This window comes from Marmota flaviventris, chromosome 6, assembly GCF_047511675.1.
Source record: "Marmota flaviventris isolate mMarFla1 chromosome 6, mMarFla1.hap1, whole genome shotgun sequence".
NCBI lineage: Eukaryota > Metazoa > Chordata > Mammalia > Rodentia > Sciuridae > Marmota > Marmota flaviventris.
The window spans coordinates 32,425,167-32,441,542 of record NC_092503.1 but is presented as its reverse complement, the minus strand read 5'-3'; the positions used below and the strand labels follow the sequence as shown (position 1 = coordinate 32,441,542).

General features: G+C 34.9%; 1 protein-coding gene across 2 annotated transcripts in view; it reads right to left on the bottom strand.

Moving 5' to 3' along the window:
• Med23 (mediator complex subunit 23) overlaps nt 1–8,503 on the bottom strand; it is a 41,557-nt gene extending 33,054 nt beyond the window's left edge. For both annotated transcript variants that reach the window (XM_027938477.2, XM_027938478.2), the window contains exons 1-8: nt 8,335–8,503; nt 7,970–8,001; nt 7,730–7,817; nt 4,906–5,030; nt 3,977–4,088; nt 2,380–2,478; nt 1,357–1,458; nt 895–964 (exon numbers count right to left, since the gene is read on the bottom strand). In XM_027938477.2, coding sequence (XP_027794278.2) covers nt 895–964; nt 1,357–1,458; nt 2,380–2,478; nt 3,977–4,088; nt 4,906–5,030; nt 7,730–7,817; nt 7,970–8,001; nt 8,335–8,382 — 676 coding nt within the window. In that variant the 5' untranslated portion in view covers nt 8,383–8,503. The remainder of the gene's footprint in view (nt 1–894; nt 965–1,356; nt 1,459–2,379; nt 2,479–3,976; nt 4,089–4,905; nt 5,031–7,729; nt 7,818–7,969; nt 8,002–8,334) is intronic.
• Between the last annotated feature and the right edge of the window lie 7,873 nt (nt 8,504–16,376).

Sequence of the window (16,376 nt, the reverse complement as noted above, 5' to 3'; positions counted from 1 at the left end):
ACAAAAGCTTAAAATATTTAAAAGATGGCCCTATATCAAGTTTAAGAACCCTGGTCAAGAGTCAATATGATTAACTTTATGCAAGATGTCCCTAGAAGCTTTAGATGTAGCATTTGACCATCAGTTCATATATCTGACAAATGAATACTGTCACCTAAATATCCCACAGGCCTGCCTCAGACTCAACATGTCTTAAGTATAACTCAACATCATCCTTTTCAAAAACTACTTTACTTCATTAAATGACATCAGTGATCACTCAGTTATAGAACCTAGAAGCCTCAGACTTATCTATCTAGTTTTTGTTTATCTGCATTTCTAGTGTCTAGATAGTACCTGGCTCACAGGAAGTAATCTATACTTGATCACAGAATAAATATGATCTATATTCCCAGAGAGCTCTAAGGCCACCATAATTTTTAGAAAAAGTATACTTAGGTGTAGATTTGTGCACTACATAGATTGCCATACCACGTGGTTATTTTTAAAAGATCAGAGAATCAAAACAAAATACGAGAAAATGGAAAACTAAATAAATGCAATGAAGGACAAAGGTGTTAATGACAAAGGGTCATACTCTCATGACTATTTTCACAGAAGGACAGGTCTGCTGAGTTTTCCAGTTGTCTAGAGATTCAAAGTTCTTTCTAACTACCAGGAAACACATCTTCTTTTAATTTGAAATTTAAACCCATTCCACATAGTTGCTTTTTCATTCCTATAAACAAAAAGTACTTGAAAACAAGTATAAGGCTATTATTAAGCTCCTAGAGAGTTACTAAAATGACAAGCCATCTACACATGTATGTATAAGAAACTATCTTTCAGCTTTCTTCAACAATCAGATCACTAAAAATCAGGTACTATTTAGTATATTTTAAATTACAATCCTACCACATATGGAGTTTATCCTTGCCGTGGGCCTGAAGGTGTCTACAAAGTCTGATACTAGGTTTCCAAGTAACTAAAAAGAAAGAAAGAAAGAAAACAAATAAGATCAAGATTACATGTAAAGAGTTAATTAATGCCTAGCACATGATAATTACTCAAAGATTAGCTCTCCTTTTTTTTTTTTCCTTCCAAACAATTATTTACCTATTCATCTCTCCCTGAATTAAACCAAGTCATACCACAAACCCTTAGCCATTTGATGTAACTGTATAGTTTTTTAACAAATGGCATAAAAACTATGTTAAAAGTTCAATGGGGAAATGAAAGAAACACATAATGACAAAAAAATAATACATATTATCTGAGGATAAAAGTAAACACTTTTAAAAATAAGCATAAAAATAATAACATGTACCTATTTTTGATTAAAATTTCTTTTAAAAATTTGGAAAATATAAAATTTACCCAGTGTGGAAGTTTTCCCTCAGGATATAGTTTCCTGATCTCTGTGACTGCAAAATAGGCTGGTAATAAGCAGGCATTTCTTTCTAAGATATATGCTATAACCTAATAAAAATAAAAGGGCAACATTATTTTTGACTAGTCACACATGTAAGCTCTTTAAATAAAACAATGACAACAACAATAAAGGACATTAAAAAGTAAAAAGATTTGCTGGGGATGTAGATCAGTGGCAGAGCATGAGGCCCTGGGTTTGATACACTAGCACCACCACCAAAAAAATAAAATTAATTAAAAAAAATTTTTTAAATTACTTTTTTTGGGAGATGTTGATCAAACGGCAAAGCACAATTAGACAGGAAGAGCAAATTCAGGAGACCTGTTATACATTATGGTAACTATAATAACAATATTGTTATCTGTTAACAAGCAGACTATTCTCACTACAAAAATATAAATACATGGGGTAATCTATGCTGAACAACCTGATTCAGCCATTCTACAATGTACACAAACAATTTTTACTTGTTAAAAAAAAAAGATATATCATTTCATAGACTTATTGGGTTCAGTGGTAACATGAAGGAAAACCCTTAAAGAACATCTGAAAATGAAGAATAATAAACAACAGAATGAAATGTTGACTAATAGTAAATACCTTAAAACTGCTTTAAATATTCATAGATTTAGGAGAGCAATCGATCAAAATAGCAATTCTTATGAAATAAGTTACAAATCAAGAAAATCTTTTAAGTGATTCATAGGCTGATGATGTTATAATACTTTAAAATACTTTAATATCTATAGTGTTGTTTTTACAATTAAAAATCTTAAGTTAAAATTTTAAAATTCCTTTTGAAATCTAATAAAATTGAAATACCATCTTTAAAAATAAAAGTAATTTTGGTGGGAGTCTAAATGAAACATTCTAAAATTATCATAAATTTAAAAGCATAGACCCAAACAAAACTTTTTTTAGGCTTTTTTTGAGGATATGATCAACGAATTTCAACATGTCTAAATTACCTCTCTTGCTGCTAGCAGCTGCTGTACAACAGCAGAGCTCACTGTATTAGGAATTGTCAAGATTTTCTCCAAAATCACTTTTAAGAGATCTCGAACACCCTGATAAAAGAAAAAAGAAACAGACTGAGTTTATCCAAGTGTTAGCTAAGACATTCAAAGGTTTCAGGATTATGTACTCCTTTTAAGGTTATACCTTTAAATTTTCTTAAGCAGAGTTAACATTTAAGTCCATAATGCTAACCTTAGAGAAGAGTCATGCTTCAAAGTGAAAATCTAAAATATCGTCTTGCAATATAAAGAAAGTAAGTCACTTATAAATAAAAATTAAAATTTTTTGGCCCTCAAAACATTAGAGGAATTTCTTACTATTACAAAGGTCAAAAAAAGCTTTGCTTATGTAATGTACAGAAATATATTTGAAGACGCTGGACATAGTGGAGCATGCCTGTAATCCCAGTGATTCAGGAGGCTGAGGCAGGCTAGTCTTGGAAAGCACTGGGGATGTAACTCAGGGATAAACCAGCCCTTGATTCAATTCCCAGTACCAAGAAGAGAAAAGGAAAGAATTTGAACAGGTCTTGAAAACACTCTGAAACTGTGGGTAGCAATTATAAGCATTCTGGCAGATGACTCTTTACTCACTGCTTTCAAAATATTGCAATTTTATTCCCCTTCTTACTGTTCACATACCCTAATTTCTCAAACATATCCAACAAAGCTTCTCTGTTTATCTCCACATATCTACCAGTTGCATTATCTGACATACAGAGAAGAAATTTCATTCCACATGTATTTATTGAGTATAAACTCTGTTTCCAAGTTCTAAAGATAGGGAATACACACAGAAGAATAATTATAAAACACCATACAAGTAAACAGAGGGCAAAAACTGGTAAGCCTGAGTAAAAAGCAAATAACCAAAAAACCTACTTAGAATTAATTTTATGTGAAATAATGATTTAAGCCAATAATCATCTGTTAGGTCATAATTTGATAAGTCATTTCAGATTGGAGAACAAGCAGACATAAAGCATATGGTCAGTTATAGACAATTTTTGGAAAAGAACAATATCGAAAGTGTTTCCACGAAGCAAAATGGCTTTTCCATCTACAGAGCTCCTGAACTATATTATAAAATGCAACTAGAGATTGTATATTGTTCTTTGTCAAGAGCAGAGAACTGAGGATATTAGTTAAGAAACAACATAAGTCCAAGGGAAATTAAGGTGGAAGTGAAACAGGGCTTGTTTCTTTTATCAATTAATGCCCACGTCCATTCTCAGTTCCACACATCCCTATTCTGGGCTCTTTATATTCCAACATTAGAAGACTAGAGGCATGAAGGAACACAAATTCTGCTTTGTGACTTCCCTACTGCATTGTAAAAAAACATATTAGCTACCTGTATCTTAAGAATTTTAGAAGAAAATGGAGAAAAGTTGGGAAAAACAGAGTAATCTTATATCCTTAAAATAGGCATATTATGTAAATGTTCTTGCTTTGTTTCTCTCACTTAAAAATTGTGTGTGTGTGTGATGTATATACTGAAAAATTAATTTTGTCTGTAAACAACTTCTTATAATTAAAAACAAAATACCTTGTAATCCACTCCCCCAATGATTTTTCGAACCAGTTTAAATGTTAAGGCCCAAAGCTGTGTTCTTTCCCATTCAAGAGTGTCAGAGTTTATGAGAGATTCACAAACCATCCTATAAAAAAAAAAAAAAAAAAAGAAAGAAATACTCATTCCAGGTACAATATGTAATTTTGAAAGTTCACAAAATGATTTGTGTACTATAGGTACTATATTTGTCATATCAAATATATTTCATGAAAGTGCATTATTACTTAAGTATACTTTTAGATCATATATAACATTTTATATTTATTTTTGCTTATATATAAAAAAAAAAACACCAAGTAGAACTAAGTACTATTCACCATATTTTTATGAGAAAGAAAATTATCAAAACTTTCGGTTAAGTGTTTATCATCTACCAGCTAGTGGCAGACTGTATTTGTCCAAGATGGTGTGCAACAAGATTTTCAACCTCACATGCTCTTCTGAAATATAACACTAATTCTCCTCCCTTGGAGAGGTAGAGGAAGGGTCTACATTTTCTCTCCTTAGATCTGGATAGGCCTAAAACTATGGCCACAAGGATATGGGATAATTTCTTTTCCTAAACCTGTTTCGCAAGCTTTCTCTTAGACCTTACAAGCTGTGAGAAAGTTCAGGTCACAAGGTGAGGGCATGTATAGGTTCTGGTTGAGAATTCCAGAGGAAATTTCAGATGAACATAGAAGAATCTGTGAGGAAGCATTTGTCACAACTCCAGCCTTAGCCACATTAAAGTATAAGAATGTAAGAGACTATGAAAAAAAGCTGCTTATTAATCCCAGTCACTTGAGCATCCTCATTTCCTTCTTTATTCCCTTATCTTTGCACAAGAACACCTTAACCAATTTCCAAAATGTATAAAGAAGAAAATATTTTAGGTTGCTCACACCCACCATTTAACATACCTGGGTGGAAGAAGACCAGTTTCAACTGCCATTGCTAAGCAGTCATAAAGAAAAGAAATTCTTTTAGGACTATGCTGGCCATGAATAAATTTAACAATCCACTGGATACATTGTTCATGAGACTCCTGGAAAATTAGAAAATTATTTTAGGTCTAAAATTACACTTTATAACTAATAATAGATAATACTACACCTGGGAGTATATCAAGACTATGAATGAAATACTTCATTGTGAAAGTATTTTCATCTATCATGAAAAATATTTTCATCCACTTACAGATGAAAAAGCAAGATAAAAAAAGTAAGTTGAAAAAATTCAGACATATTATTTGTTAAATTAAGTGTAACATCTTGCAATTATATAGGTTAAATTTCTACGTTTACTGTATGGGATCTCCAAAAGTAGTTAAGCTTTTATTAACATTCATGGTTAAAACAAACTACATAAGGTACTGTTAGCAGTGCCCTTACCACTAGATATAAAATTTTCTGTCACTGGAAGAAAAAAAAAATCTATTATGGATTAATACATTAGCCTCATGAAAATTCAATGTGAGTCTCATTCCTAGAACCCCAAATAAGAGCCCACTAAAAGTCCAATGACATATCAAATTTCTGACTTGCAAAACTTATCAAAAAGTTGGACTCATATCAAAGTTTGTCTTCTAGGATATCTCAAAAAAAAAAATCTCTATTCAAGAAGAGATTGTAAGTCCTGCTTCTCTGTTGTTACAAACATTTCCGTTAACGCACATATAACCATGATTTTAAAATACCAATTGTATTTCTGGTTCCCCCATTAGAATATAATCTTCTTGAAAACAAGAGCCCTACCTTACATCATAAAATTTTCAATGAATTTAAAAATACTCAAATGTTTGAGAGACGCTCAATACTACTGAGAGAAATGCAAAGTAAAACTATACTGAGATAAAATTTCTCATGTGTCTGATGAACAAAGACCAAAAAGTTACTAAATCTCTATTATAAGGCTATAAGAAATAGACACTCTAATACATGGATGTAAGGAGAACTAACTATTATGGCAATTTAAACAATTTCTATAAAAATTATATATATATTGGGACTGGGTATAGTTATAGTTCAGTGATAAAGAGCTTGCCTCGCATGCATGAGGCCTGGGTTTGATCCTAAGGACCACATAAAATAAAGAATCAGTCTTAATGGACTGATATGAAATTACCCCCAGAAATTATTAAGAGAAAAAAAGGTGCTAATTAATGAGCAATACTAGTAATATGTGACCATTCCAGAAAAATGATTCTGAGATGGGGATGTATAGTTCAGTAACAGAGCACATACATGGCATGTGTGAGGCCCTGGGTTCTATCTCAGGCACTGAATAAAAAAAGAGAGATTCTATTAAAAATACTTACTTTTTTTTTTATTGGTTGTTCAAAATATTACAAAGCTCATGATATATCATCTTTCATACATTGGATTCAAGTGAGTTATGAACTCCCATTTTTACCCCAAATACAAATTGCAGAATCACATCAGTTACACATTCACATTTTTACATAATGCCGTATTTGTGACTGTTGTATTCCGCTGCCTTTCCTATCCCCTACTATCCCCCCTCCCCTCCCCTCCCATCTTCCCTCTCTACCTCATCTGTTGTTGTTCAGTTCTCTCCCTTGTTTTTCGCCCCCCTTTCCCCTCACAACCTCTTATATGTGATTTTGTATAACATTGAGGGTTTCCTTCCATTTCCATGCAATTTCCCTTCTCTCTCCCTTTCCCTCCCACCTCTCGTTTCTGTTTAATGTTAATCTTTTCCTCATGCTCTTCCTCCCTGCTCAGTTCTTAGTTGCTCTCCTTAAATCAAAGAAGACATTTGGCATTTGTTTTTTAAGGATTGGCTAGCTTCACTTAGCATAATCTGCTGTAATGCCATCCATTTCCCTGCAAATTCCATGATTTTGTCATTTTTTAGTGCTGTGCAATACTCCATTGTGTAAAAATGCCACAAGAATACTTACTTTTAAAAGAAAAAAAAATAGAATACTGGCTACAGATTGGAAAAAGAACAGGTGACTTAGCTAAGAAAGACACGAGACAGATTGGTCACTGGATCCATCCTTTTTTATCATTTGTATTTTGAACGATATAAAGATATCCACTTGAAAATAGTTAAAATAAAAATTTTAAATATAAATGTATTTACATTTATAAATGTATGTGTGTGTGTGTGTGTATATATATATATATATATATATATATATATATATATATATAAAATCCACATCTGAGTGGCAAATCTTACCACCTGTGGCTCACAAGCATACAGATCTCATTTCCCATCACCTATGGTAAACCATGAGAAGATATTCTGGTGGTTATTCTGTTACTAAGTTTACTGCTCCTTTCCCCAATTTTACTATAATGTCTTCATATGTTTATTATAGAAACTTTGTATCCTTACTGTAGCATCTTTGAATCTTTACTGTAGTGTCTTTGTATCATTGTTGTGCATTTTTTTTACTGGGGAGTAAATAAAGGAAATTTTTATCTATTACCGGAAAATTTTCAAGTGTACTAACTAAGCCAAAATAGCATGAAAATAGTTTTAGATAGTCTAACAAGAGAGTTTTAAAAACATCTCCCACAGTGCTGTCATCAATGTGAATTCTGTTACCCCCTTAAGTATACGACTTAAAAACAAAATGGAAACCAGAATAAAAGTGGATGGCAGTTCTATTTATTCCTTTACTAAAAGATCTTAACAGCAATATCAAAGTAAATGTAAAAATGAAAGGGGCCGACAATTACTGGCTGAATGTATTCAAAATGCAGTGCTCACCTGAGAAAGACCACCCCAAAACTGTCTGAAGGCCCCCAAACAGCTAATTAGTTTTGTTTTTTCATCTTCCGGGGTATCCATAAACATCCTATAAGAGCAAAAATCAATTATTTGCCGCTAGTTTTAAAAAGATAATTAAATAACTAGAATAGTGGATCTTATAACCCTCCACGCCAATCTAAGTAAAATCTTACAACGACATAATCCCATTAAAACCACAAAAATCTTCCATGCACATACCCGGGGAAAGCCTCTTCTATGACTTCCGTTTTCTGTAAAAAGCAAAATAAAACAAGTAAACTACCCGAATAAAAGAGGAGAGGGCTCCCCCTCGAAATATTTACAATGCGGCAAAGAGCAAGTCACCTAAATCAGCAACGCGCTGAAATTAACAATACCACTTAGATATGTCCCCAAAGGGGTTGTGAATTCAAAAGGACACTTCCATCTAACAACAATTTGAGAATCACTAATCCCCTGCAATCACACTTGGTGTCAAAAACAAAGGGGAGGCTGGAGAGGAGGTTGCCCAGGCCGAGTTCCTGAGGCTGCCTCTGTCACCCGCTCCTGAGCCACAATCCCAGGCTGCCGGTAGATGCACTCACCACCACCTCCTCAAAAATGCTCTGCAGTTGTGTCTCCATCTGTACCATCGTCCCCCGGTCTTTCCCGGGCGCCCGGCAAAGTGCACGACCGGCCTGAGCACCGGGAAGAAGTAGCACAGGGGCGGAGTCTCCCGGAGGAAGCCAACGCTCTCACTCGTCGCTTCCTTCCATCCCGAGCCCTGCAACAGCAACCCGTACGGAAGCCGGGAAGGTCCGGGTGCGCGCCCTTTAAGAAACCCCCCAGAAATCAGTGGCCAAACCTGATGGTTCCGTTTGGAGAAACGCGGCCTGAGAACTGGACGAGAGCGCCCCCTCGGCTGAGTCCAAAGCATCCCGAATCGCGTCAACTGCGGGCCGCCGCCTCCCGGCTGGAGCGGGAATTGCTTTCTGTTTGGTGCTAACTTGTAGAAAGAAAGAAGCACAGGTCAGAGGCTGCCGCCTACCGAAAATGCCTGGGCTGACGTGGGACCAACCTGATGTCTGTGAGTGGCCGACCTTCTGGAGGAGTTGAAACCACGCTTCTCTTGACCATGGGGACCATGTCTTCTCAACTACGGTAACCTCAGAGCCTCAGCCCAGTGAGGGACACTTAGCCCGCTTTCACTGAATCATGGAAAACAACAACAAACAAACAAACAAAAAACCCGGAATGAATGCATCGTTACTGATTTTTGTTTAGAATTATTAAATAATAATATCTACTATTTTTAGTTATAATCATCTAAAATAATTATAATTACAAGTTATTGAATACTGGTTGAGGTAGAGATGGGCTGGAAGGCTAATAGAGCCAGAATTATTAAAATCCAAGTACCCTAACCACCTATTGTTCTTTTCTGTAGGCTCAACAGGTAATCTTACTGTGGATTATATTTCATTGGATTTTATTTCTAAGACATTTTTTGTTACTATTTTGCATATTTTCATGCTTACTCTTTGTGTTGTCCAAATTAGTGTATTCTTAGTGAATGCCAAGTAAATCTTAATATTGGCCAGGACTTGTATAATTAAGAAGGTAAAGTGGTCAGAAAAGAATTATATTTATTTTATAACAAAATAGAAATTAGTTTTACATTATGCTTGCTGATAATCCACTCACAGACTAAAAATTGACTATACATTTCCAGAGCTTCTTAATGTGTTCCCCATGCTTATTTTTTTTATTGATGTATATTTTATTTACAATGAAGCATGTAAAACTTAAATATATAGATCCATGAACTTTGACAAGGTTCACACTTGCTCAACTAACACTTCAGTCAAGGTATGGAATATTTTATATCACCTTGGAAAGTTCCTGATGCCCCTTTGCAGCAAACTCCCACTTCACAAGACACATACTTTGAGTTTAAATAACCATTAATTAGTTTTTCATGGTTTAATATTTACATGGGGAATATTTTTCCCCATCTTAGCTTGCTTTCTCATTTTCAGAATTGTTCCTATGTTTAGTAGAAAATGTTAATTTGGATGAAGTAGAGTTTATTATTCTTTTTAATTTCATGGTTATTGTTTAGCAACCTAAGGAAAAATTAGTATCTACCTTAAGTGTTTTTTCCCCCTAGAAACTTTAGAGTTTTAGCTTTGATATATTTGAATTAATTTTTGTGGATGGTGAAAGGAAGGCAAAACTACTCCTGATTGTCACAGCTATTCAGGACTGAGAGTCTAGGACCACTGTCTGATGGGCCCAGAAGATAGAATATCAAGTCCAAGGGGATTATTCTTGAGCAGTTTTTCCATACTAAATTTCAGATTTGCTTGGAGCTTGTATGACTCCTTTTTACTTGCCTGTTACCCCATTTCTGAATAGTAATGTCTTATCCTATGTGTTTCACACCATTGTATTTTTTTTTAAAGAGAGAGAGAGAGAGAATTTTAATATTTATTTTTTAGTTTTCGGCAGACACAACATCTTTGTTTGTATGTGGTGCTGAGGATCCAACCCGGGCCGCACGTATGCCAGGCGAGCGTGCTACCGCTTGAGCCACATCCCCAGCCCCACACCATTGTATTTTGGAGGCATACAATTTGTTTTCTGGTTTCATAGGTTCATAGAGAGTAATTTGCCACAAGATGAATCATACCTCAGTTATCATCCATTCATTCCTGCAACATTTATTGAAATAACTTTTCTCTACTAAATGGCCTTGTATTAGTAAGGGTCTATTCTTGGATTTTATTTTTGTTCTACTGTTCAGTCCTTATGCTAATATCATAATATGCTCTAGCTGATTAGAAAGACTTGAAATAGTGGAAGTTGTCCAACTTTATTTTTTCATGCTTCTTTGACTATATTAGATTCTTTGCATTCATATAAATTTCAGAATCAACTTGTCAAAAAATACTGAGATTTTTATTGGAATAAATGAAGTATATAGAGTAATTGTGGGGATAATTGATGCCTTAGCCATGTTGAGTTTTCAATCTATTATATTTCAGATCTTTCCACTTATTTAGATTTTTTAGCAACATTTTGTTTTCGGTACACTGGACTTGCTAAAGTGTACAGGTTTGTTAATTTGTTTCTACAAATTTTATAGTGTTTTCCTTGCTATTTCAAATAGCATTTAAAATATATTTTCAATTGTCTTTTGCTAGCATCAAGAAATAGAATTGATTTTTGTATATTAACTGTTTATCTTATGCCCTTGGTGATTTCACTTATTAGTGTTAGTAGTTTTTTGTAGATCCCTTAGAATCATCTGTGCATACAATCCTGGTCATCTGCAAAGGGAACAAATTCTTTTCCAATATATGTCTTTTGCTGGTTCTTTTTCATGCTTTGTTATACCAGCTGGGACTTTCATTAGTACTGTGTTTAATAGAAGTGGTGAGGATGTATCTGTGCCTTTTTCTTTATTTTAGAGGAAAAATTGCCTTTGACCTTTAAGTATGATGTTAGTTGTATATTTTTCATTGATTGCCTTTAACATTTCATTGATCTATTTGTCATATTGAAGGAAGTCCCCTTATATTAATGAGAATTTTTCTGAAGATATGTGGAAATTTGTCAAATTCTTTCTCTGCATCTATTGATGGGACTATATGATATTCCTCCTTTACTTTGTTAATGTGGTGAATTTAATTGATTGACTTTTGAATGATGAACCACCTTTGCTTCCATAGTAGAAATGCTACTTGGTCATGATATGTAATCCTTTTTAAATGTTGGATTCTATGTGTTAATATTTTGTTGACATTGTGCACTTTTCTTTATATGTCACCATCACTATCAACCATTCATACATCTGTTATACCTAGTGGGTGATAAACTTTCTTTTCTTTCTTTTTAATTTTTGGTACCAGGGATTGAACCCAGGAGTGCTTAACCACTGAACAACATTCCTAGTCCTTTTTATTTTTTATTTTGAGACAGAGTCTTACTAAGTTGCTTAGGTACTCACTAAATGGCTGAGACTGGCTTCAAAATTGCCATCCTCTTGCCTCAGCCTTCTAAAGTTCCCTTCACTTCTTTTGTGGCTATGGAAATCTACCAACTGTTAAAAATTTGCTACTAGTGAATGATAAAGTGAGGATTCCCCAGTAATTCCTGACAGAAACTTAGTTTCCTAACAATTGTAATGTGCAGATACAACCACTGTATGTCATTGTTAACCACACATGAACTATTGAAGTTTCCTTCTGGAGAATACCTTTGAGATTCAGATGTAGTGTGTTAGTTTACCAGGGCTGCCATAAAAAGTACCACACTGGGCAGCTTAATAAAATAGACATTCATTTTTTCACAATTCTGAAGACTAGATATCTGAGATGAAGGCATTAGTAGAGTTTGTTTTTTCTGACTCCTCTCTCCTTGACTTGTATTTGGGCATCTTCTTCTTTTGTCTTTTGTGGTCTTCCCTATGTTCTTGTCTACATCCCAATTTTCTCTTTTTATAAGGACAACAGTCTTATTGGATTACAACTCACACTAATGACCTCACATTACTTCTTTAAAAACCTTATCTCCAAATATAGCTATATTCAATGGTATTAGGGATTAGGACTTTCAGGGGGACACAATTCAGCCCACTTTGCCCTCTGGTCCCCTAAATCACTATGCAAAATGCATTTACTTTCATTCCAACATCCCCTAAAGTCTTTTTTTGGACACAATACCTTTACTTTATTTATTTATTTTTTATGTGGTGCTGAGGATCAAGCCCAGTGCCTCATATGTGCTAGGCAAGTACTCTACCACTGAACTACAATCCCAGCCCCGCCTAAAATCTTCATGCATTCTGGTATCAATTTTTTGGGGGAGGGGTACCAAGGATTGAACTCAGGGGCACTCGACCACTGAGCCCCATCTCCAGCCCTATTTTATATTTTATTTAGAGACAATGTCTCACTGAGTTGCTTAGCACCTTGCTTTTGCTGAACGTTGAACTCGAGGTTCTCCTGCCTCAACCTTCTGAGCCACTGGGATTACAGGTGTGTGCCACTGCACCCGGTTTCTAATATCAACTTTTAAGTCTTAGATAATAATAAAGTATTATCTAAGTATCATCTAAATCAGGAATGGGTGAGACTTGATGTATCTTTTGTTCCAAAGAAAATTCAGCTCTGAAGCTGTGAACCTGTAAAACTAGATAACAAGTCATCTGCTTCCAAAATGCAATGCTAGGACAGGCATATCTGATAGACATTTCCATTCAAAAAAGGGGGAATTAAAAAGAAGAAAAGGGTCAAAGGATCATAAGTTCCAAGCAAGTCTGAAACTTGGCAAGTAATTTCAGTAGATTTAAGGCTTATGAATTTTTCTCTTTGACTTATTCTGTCTTCCAGGCCTACTGGTATGATGGTAAGAAGGAAGAGAGCTTCCACATGGGGGCATTAAGGTAGAGGTTATAGATGCCTGAGTGGGATGAAGTAGCCATCCAACCATGACAGGGTATATGCAGTGGTGTTATTAAAGTCAGCAAAAATAGTAAGTTTATAAGAGTCAGATTTCACATGTGGGAGAAGTGATGTTTGTTTGGAATTGGAGGTTTTGATATGAACTGTAGAATTTTCAATGTGTAGAAAGTTTTAGACATACATCTAGATGAGAGATGTAAATATGTGCATGCCCATACACAGACACACATACACATGTACATGGGTATTCCCTTTCCCTGGAAATGGTAGGGTTTAGGAGCAGCAGAAACTCATTGATCATTGTGTGTGGGGGGCGGTAACCAAGGATTGAACTCAGGGGCACTTGACCTGAGCTAAATAAATACCAAGAATCTCTGGCATTACGGCTGATCACAGAGGTAGGGCAGGGAATATACAAAATGAACATTAAGCCTCTTGTTTTACCATAAAGCAAGAAAATTCTTAAAGAATGATGTGGCACTTGAAGACATCCCTACTGACCAAATAAGGGACAGCATGAGCATCAAAACAGTGATAATGATGGATTATAACCAATTGGATAAAATTGCAAGCCATGAGTCCACAAAGCTCTAAATATATAGATTAATAAAATTAAAGTTTTGGTGAGAAACAGTATACTTGAACAGCTCCAGTGTAACTACAAAAACAATACTTATTAATTCAAAAGGACAAAAAATAAATCAGGACTGAGGTTAAAACTCAGTGGTAGAATACCTGTCTAGCATGTGCAAGATTCTGGGTTCCATCCCTAGTGCTGAAAAAAAGAAAAAGAAAAAGAAAAAAAGTAATGTCACAGTGGAGAAGCCAGCCACCACCATCTCAATCAGATGATCAAAGTGAACATCATCATGGTCATGGGAAATCACCCTGATAGGATGTGATGAGAAGAACACTGCACTGCTTCTATTATTTTCTGCTAACATTGCATAACCCAAATTTAAAAAAGAAGAAATATGAAGTAAAAGCTTGAGGGACATTCTGTAAAACAACTGGTCTGTAATATTCAAAAGTGTCAAAGTCAAGAAGAGCAGAAACTGACTGAGAAAGTCTGTTTCAGAGTGAAGGAATTATTCCATGACAGCTAAATGAATACATGATTTTGAATAGAATCCTCTTATTCTAAAGACAGTTGACAAGACCTGAATGGAGTCTGAAGATTAGCGGGTAGCTGCATGTCAATATTAATACCTTGATTTTTATGGTTATGTTGTGATTATATAGGAAAATGGAAGGTCAGTTCCATTCCTCAGGGCTCAAGTTGAGGCTGAACATCATAGCGGAAGAGTGTGGCAAAGGGAAGCAGCTCACATCATGGTGATTAGAAAGCACAGCGAGAGGTCTCCATTTGCCAGATACAAATATATAACCCAAAGCCATGTCCCAATTCCCACCTCCTCCAGCTACACCCTACTACTTCGGTTATCACTCAGTTAATCCCTATCAGGGCATTAATTCACTGATTGGGTTAAGGCACTTGTAACCCAATCATTTCTTCTCTGAACCTTCTTATATTGTCTTGCATGTGAGCTTTTGGGGATCACCACATCTAAACCATAACAGCTGGTCTATCCATCATTGTTAAAATTACTCCATGATAAAGACAGTCACCTCCTAGTATCCATGGGGTACCCAAACCTACAAATCACATTCCTTATATAATGTGCCATAATATTTGCATATAAACCATGTACATCCTTCCCATACTTTTACCATCCAAAATTACTTACAATACCCAGTGTACTTACTATAAATGGTAAGTAAATAGTTATTCTGTATTTTTTAGAGAATAATGACAATAAAAAGTCTTGTACATATTCAACTAAAGATTCAATTTTTTCTCAAATATTTTCAATCTGTGATTGAATTAATGAATGTGGAACCTGTGAATATGGAAGGCCAACTGTATTTTGAAATAAGAGAAAAGGATTAATTAAGTAGATATCTTTTCTGTAGTTGAAACACTTAGATTCTAATGTATAAATCTCTAAATCAAATAGGTTTATTTTTAGTTAGGTGTGGTGGAACATACCTGTAAATCCAATGACTCTGGAGGCCGAGGGATGACCACAAATTGAAGTCCAGCTGTGCAGCTTAGTAAAACCCTGTCTCAAAATAAAAAAAAATGAAAAAGGTCTGGGGATATAGTTCTGTGGTAGAATGCCTCTGGCTTCAACCCCCAGTATAAAACACACACACACACACACACACAGCTTATTTATGTAAGACAACATATTTTACATAAATGTGTATGAGTTTATTAAGTTCAATAAACAACAGTTCTCAAAGTGTGATCTGCCAACCTCTGGGATTCCAGGTATCCTTTTAAGGATTCAATAAGGTCAAAGCTATTTAAACAATAACACCAAGGTATCATTGGTTGCAGTTTGTTCAGTTTCACCCTGAAGGTTGGGGCCTGGGTATATACCACTTAGAATGGTCAAGACCTGAAAATCAGGATGATTAGTTGGAGTCAGCAGCTATGACCTGATTGCTTGGTTTTGTAAATAATGAAGTGAGCTCTGAGAATAATGGAAAATAAATAAAATAACACTTGGTTTGGAAGATACACTGGCCCATAGCTGAGGGTGAGAGAATGGATCTGTCTTTCAAAGGAATAGGATAAAGTAACACTAAAAGGTAACTGGAATTTGTGGATGCTGAAGAGATAAAATAGCTAGAGAGTTGTTGGAGGATGAGAGTAAAGAGTAGGGAATAATCTAGCATATGCCATCAACATGTGAGGAACTTAAGGGCATCTTATGTATTTTGTTTTCTACTTAAAATTCTAGTATAATGCCGCACACATGGTAGGAGTTTAATAAATGTGTTTAGAATGAATGAATGAATAAAATGAACAATATTGAGATTGAAAAGTAAGCTGCAGAGAATAAGCTGAGTTATGAAATGAAAATTCCATTGGTTAAGATCATAAAACTTCCATTGACTAAAAGAGTTTAGTGGTTTTAAGGAGGGCAACTGTATTAGGGTTCTACAGAGCAACAGAAACAATAGGGATATATTTATGTCATATTGTAACATATAAATCCTATGAAATATATTGGCATCTTTACACACACACACACACACACACACACACACACCATGAAATATTGCTAACCAGTTAAGCATACCTGAGATCTAGTGCCCAAAAATTTTAC